Source organism: Papaver somniferum, chromosome 1 (assembly GCF_003573695.1).
Source record: "Papaver somniferum cultivar HN1 chromosome 1, ASM357369v1, whole genome shotgun sequence".
Lineage (NCBI taxonomy): Eukaryota > Viridiplantae > Streptophyta > Magnoliopsida > Ranunculales > Papaveraceae > Papaver > Papaver somniferum.
In genome coordinates, this window is record NC_039358.1 from 51267867 (window position 1) to 51273589 (window position 5723).

At 37.1% G+C, this 5723-nt stretch overlaps 1 protein-coding gene across 1 annotated transcript; it reads left to right on the top strand.

Moving 5' to 3' along the window:
- Window positions 1–839: 839 nt before the first annotated feature.
- Window positions 840–3571, top strand: LOC113286448 (DEAD-box ATP-dependent RNA helicase 38-like). Its single transcript, XM_026535075.1, has 3 exons — window positions 840–1164; window positions 1267–1851; window positions 2737–3571. Exons 1-3 carry the CDS (start codon window positions 919–921, stop codon window positions 3397–3399), a joined length of 1494 nt encoding a protein of 497 aa, XP_026390860.1. The 5' UTR covers window positions 840–918; the 3' UTR covers window positions 3400–3571.
- Window positions 3572–5723: the final 2152 nt, after the last annotated feature.

The following is a 5723-nucleotide window of genomic DNA, read 5'->3' on the forward strand; positions in this document are numbered from 1 at the left end:
TACCGCTTCGTTGAGATTCTACCTCGATGAGCTAAGTGGCAAATTAGGGGAACAAAGAGCAAAAATAAAATGATAAGCTTGTTTTAAACAATTCTCAAAAGATTGGATGAAAAAAACACCAATTGAGGAGTACAAATGGTATTAAACTTTCAAGATCCAAAGGAAAAACCGTTGCCTTTTCTCTTGATTCAAGGAGTTGCTTGAATGGGAACTTGAATCAAGTTCAAAGCGCCAAATAATCTGCTGCTTCAAATATGAGCCATTAGAGTTTATCTTTAAAGTTAAAATCTAATAATTCCTATTTCCACCCAATCATTATTATTAACCATCAAATTTCACTTCAAATGTTCAAATCTAACGTCTCCAATCTTATGCGCTAAATCATTAGGCGTTTTTATGATCCAATGCTGAATCACGATAAAAATTAGCCATTGAATCAAGGTAACACGACTAGCCTTGAATATTGAATTATGAATGATGATAAGAGTAATAGCGTGTTTGGATACATATCCAGAAATAACTTCCCGATTTCCATAAGTCAAAACGCAAGAAATTAGTTTGGGTATTAAATTTCAAAACTACTGTTGAAAGCAAAAAAGTCTATTTTTTCGTAAAAAAAAAGATCTTTGCTTCTGATTTCTATTTCTGTAGGATCTCGAACACTTGTGGTAAGTAGACTAGTACTGGAAAGTAGCAAAGGGATGTTCCCCGATATTTCATTCAAGCCTAGGCCGTGTTATTAGCAAAGGAAACTATGTCCCTCTTTCTAAAAATGGCACACCAAAGGGGACCCCGAAGAAATAAAGGGCACCGACTCAAAAATCTACCTATATAAATTGGCACCGTGTCTATCTTCTCTCTAAATCGACTCCGAAAAGTGAGAGCTAACCAGATCCCTAAACTTCCTCTAGATCTCTAATGGCGGACGACGCTAAGAGCAGCACCGACACCATAATTGAGAAACCAACTGAAGTGAATCCAGCTGAAGTAAAACCTGCTGAAGTAAAACGTGCTTGGGCCGATGAAGTTGATGACGACGACGAAGAAGAACAACCAACTTCATCGACATCAGCTGAAAAACAGAACATCGGATCATTGAAGATCGATGAGAACAAGAATACTGAGAAATTTCTTGATGAACCTGAAGAGGGCAACATTAAAGCGGTAAGAAAAAACAAAAGTTACAAAACCCTAACATTAATTTTAATTTGATTATGAAATTAGGTAATTAGGGTTTAATTTATGGTTTGTTTTGTTTGAAATTAGGTTACTGGTGATACTTTGTATTCAACGGCTGCAACATTCGAGGATTTGAATCTGTCTGAGGAGATATTGAAAGGGTTATATGTTGATATGAAGTTTACACGACCTAGTAAGATTCAATCTGTTAGTTTACCAATGATCTTGACGCCACCGTATAAGGATCTTATAGCTCAAGCTCATAATGGTTCTGGTAAAACTACTTGTTTTGTACTTGGAATGTTGAGTCGTGTTGATGTGAAACTAAGAGCTCCTCAAGCACTTTGTATTTGCCCTACCAGAGAATTAGCAATCCAGAATATTGAAGTCCTTAATAAAATGGGAAAGTATACGGGGTTAACCTCTTTTTGTGCGATACCGGTGGATAGAGCTAGGGATATTCCATTTAATAAACGATCTCCAATTACTGATCAAATAGTTGTTGGAACTCCTGGTACAATCAAGAAGTGGATGTCAGCTAAGAAGCTCAGCGTGGGCGATATGAAGATACTAGTTTTCGATGAGGCTGATCACATGTTAGCTGAGGATGGTTTTAAAGATGATTCTCTCAGGATTATGAAGGATATTAGAGGAAGCACCCCACATTGCCAGGTAAACATAACATGTGCTATATACACTAGGTTGCTATATCCTGAAATTTCGAATGATTTTATATGCTTCGATCGCTGGTTAAAACTCTAATTAGCATTCATATTTAATCAAGTTAACTCATTTAACCTTAAATGGGTGAAACATAATTTTGATGAGTGAATATTATGCCATGAGAAAGTTCCTGGACGTTGATGTCAACCTTACTGTTTACATTCTCTTAGGTTCCATACCTGAGATAAGGACATTATTCCAGTTAGACACTTCTTTTACGAAGGCCGCTAAGCCTGATGATATATTATATCATTATATGCTAGTCCGATATATGTTATAGGTATTGTTTTTTAAACAGTATTATGAGAGTGGTACTCAATACGTTTCTTAGTCATGTATTTGAAACTGAAATACAGCTTCAGACTGTCTAAAGTTTAACTCTGGCATACAGTTATTTTGCACTGTATTGCATCTGATGTAGATATTCTTTGCATTTTTTGTTCCAATCTCTCAAAGTTCTCGTACATTTTTTGGTCATAATATTCTGGAATGGAAGAATGATGCCTCATTTAACGTATTCTTTATATGGATTAGAGATTAGTTAGGTCCACTAGTGTTGACAGTTCTCATGTTGTCGGATCTTGCAAAATGCGTTAGTCACTGCTGTGTATCTCACTAATGGTGGTGATGAGATAAGTTTGGCTTCAAAATTTTCAGCTTAATATTGTGTTTAGTGCCATGTTATGAAGCATCACAGCCAGTGTAGGTTGGAAATTTCTAAATTCTGCATCAGGCTCTGACTTTGAGCTGTTACATTTCGAAGAGTTTTACATTAACTGGATTAAAGCTACTGTATACAATAAATTCTTATATTTCGTTGTTTTTGTTCATCAGGTTCTTTTGTTTTCTGCTACTTTTAACGAGACTGTTAAGAATTTTGTCTCAAGAGTGGTTAAAGATGGAAATCAGATGTTTGTTAAGAAAGAAGAGCTCTCACTGGATGTTGTCAAACAGTATAAAGTAAATTGTCCAGATGAATCTGCAAAGATTCAAGTCATCAAGGATAAAATTTTTGAACTAGGAGAAAAATTGGGACAGTCGATCATATTTGTTCACACAAGGAAGAGTGCTGATGCGTTGCATAAAGCACTGGCAGATTATGGTTGGCAGTGCACAAGTATACATGGTGCCATTGAGAAAGATCACAGAGATAAAATTGTGAAGGAGTTTAAAGATGGGTTGACTCAAGTCCTTATATCAACAGACCTTCTTGCACGAGGTTTTGATCAGTCACAGGTTAATGTGGTTGTGAACTACGACCTTCCGGTGAAATATGAGTATCAATCAGAACCAGATTATGAAGTGTACTTGCATCGATGCGGTAGAGCAGGGCGTTTCGGTCGCAGAGGAGCTGTGTTCAATTTACTGTGTACGCAAGAGGAGCATATGTTGATGGGGAAGATTGAGAATCATTTCCAGAATAATATTGTGGAGATTTCTGATTGGCAAAACAACAATGAGTTTGAGTCGGCTCTGAAAGCAGCTGGTTTGATATGAACGTTATTTCTGTTTTACTATTAGCTAGCTTGTGTGAGAGTCTTGTCTGAGTCATGACACAAATATCTCTCAGGTGTATCTGAAAAGATAAGCGAGTTTTTCCTTCCTAAATTCGAGATTTTGTCTCTTTCAAGTTCTTCATGAGTTACAAAAACTTTCATTTAAACTTTCATTTAAAAGTTATCAATCTCAACTGCCATTATCCGACATTACCCATATTCAGTCACTGGATACCAAATGCACCCTTGTAACATATTGCTGAGAATTTGATATTCACATGGCCATACATGCACCAACCTTATTCCATGAGTAAGCACCATATTTGGCAAACCGCCATTATATTCAGCAATACACCTAAAATGAAACAACAAAAAGAATAAAATAAGTCATACGAGTCCAATTCAAAAAAGCCCAAACATACATGCAGTTAAAAGTTTGAGTTATCAACAGTAAGAAAATAGGCCTGACTTATCACATTTCCCCATTCTCATGGCAGCAGTTGAACGTGTTCATGGATGATGAATAAAGAGAGAAGAAGGTTAAGTATCTATTTCAAAAGTAAGAACCCTGTTTTAGGGCATACCTAAAACTTTCAGGGCATACAAAATAATCGTCTCACCTTGAGTGACCTTATAAGGGGTATTTATGGGTAGTTCAATTACCTATATACTCTTAAACCTTTTAAATTACTAATTTACCCTTATCCCTAATACAAAAATCTAAAATCAATTTATCAAAATCAGTTTCAAATTAGTCTTCTTCTTCCTCCCCTCTCCTGCCTGAGCCAAACCCTCATCATTTTTTGTTTCATCGCATCGCTGCGAAACTGATAATCGTCGATTCGTTAAAATTTGATCGACGATTAAACTCGACTCATCTATATAATGGGTCGTCGTAATAAGGTAACGCGTTCTAAGAAATCAATTGAAGAACCAATTGAAGATGTTGTAGAAACTGAAAAACAAAGTGAAATCCAACCGGAAGAACAAAGTAAAGAACCAACTCCTGAAATGAGAATAAGAAGGTAAGTTCTACAAACCCATCTCGTATTTGATGTTTTTGATTGGTATACTAGGTTTAATACGTCAAAAATTAGGGTTTTGCGGAGGTTATAGTGTAGGGTTCGGCTTAAAAATATGTTCAGATTTGCGTCGAACTGTTCTTGAAACTGAACTATGAAAGTGCATATGAACAGTTCGGCTTACCAGTTCATTTTCGTTTTGAGCCGAACTTAGTTACGTAGAAGCCCTGTATTTAGGATCGGCTTATTCGATATGTAATGTACTTAGTGAAACGAGAGTGAAGGCAACATAATTAATCTGAATTTGGACGTAAAACGAACGGAAATAGATAACTTCTGCCGTAGCAGCTAAACCTTCATTAATTCATTCTTAGTTCTCCAAAGGGTTTCCTTACAGCTTTAATACAAAATGATTGGAAGATAAAACACTAAAGACGACTAACCTAAGACGTACGCGTGTAATAATCTCAGTCGGTAACAAGCACCAAATGGTTAGGCGACACGACACTAAATTATTAAGGCAGACACAATATTATTCGGGGCAACCACTGTGTAAGCCAAAGAAGGAAAAGGTATATGACAACACCCCTCTCCATCAGCATATCCTTGTCCTCAAGGATTGAATTTGGGAAAATGATGTGCAATATGTTTCGCGTCCTCCCATGTAGCATCTGAGGGTAAAGAATTTTTCCACTGAATGAGTAGCTGAGGGACATAGATGCCATTTCTGATTATTGTCCTGGAATCTAAGGCAGCAGCAGGAATGACAAGGAAATGGCCATCAGTATCCAATGCAAGCAGTGAAGGAGATGGAATGTGAGTTGCACCAATGTGTTGCTTCAGTTGTGATACATGAAAGATAGGATGTATTCTAGCTTCAGCTGGCAGTTGTAGTTTGTATGCAGCAAGACCAATCTTCTGAATGATCTCAAATGGCCCATAGTACTTTGCAGCCAGTTTCAAGTTTCTTCTGAGGTCCACAGATGCCTGCCTGTATGGTTGAAGTTTCAGATAAACCTTATCTCCTACAGAAATTATTCTATCAGTCCTCCTCTGATCAGCATAAAACTTCATTTTCTCTTGAGATTTCTGCAGAGCATCTTTCAGTAAAGAAAGCAAGGCATCTCTTTGCTTCAAGTAAGACTCAACTTCAGCAATAGAAGTAGTAGCAGTGGAAGGAAAAGCTAAATGTGGTGGAAGGTAGCCATACAGTGCTTGAAATGGAGACATCCTCAGGCTGGTGTGGTAATTGGTGTTGTACCACCATTCTGCAAGTGGAAGCCATGTATTCCATTTTTTGGGT

What these genes read in the sequence shown, in the direction of transcription:
- LOC113286448 (XM_026535075.1), top strand. Translation starts at nt 919, where the DNA reads ATGGCGGACGACGCTAAGAGCAGCACCGACACCATAATTGAGAAACCA. An exon ending in AAGAGGGCAACATTAAAGCG is followed by an intron (nt 1,165 to 1,266) that starts GTAAGAAAAAAC and finishes GTTTGAAATTAG; the next exon opens with GTTACTGGTGATACTTTGTA. An exon ending in GAAGCACCCCACATTGCCAG is followed by an intron (nt 1,852 to 2,736) that starts GTAAACATAACA and finishes TTTGTTCATCAG; the next exon opens with GTTCTTTTGTTTTCTGCTAC.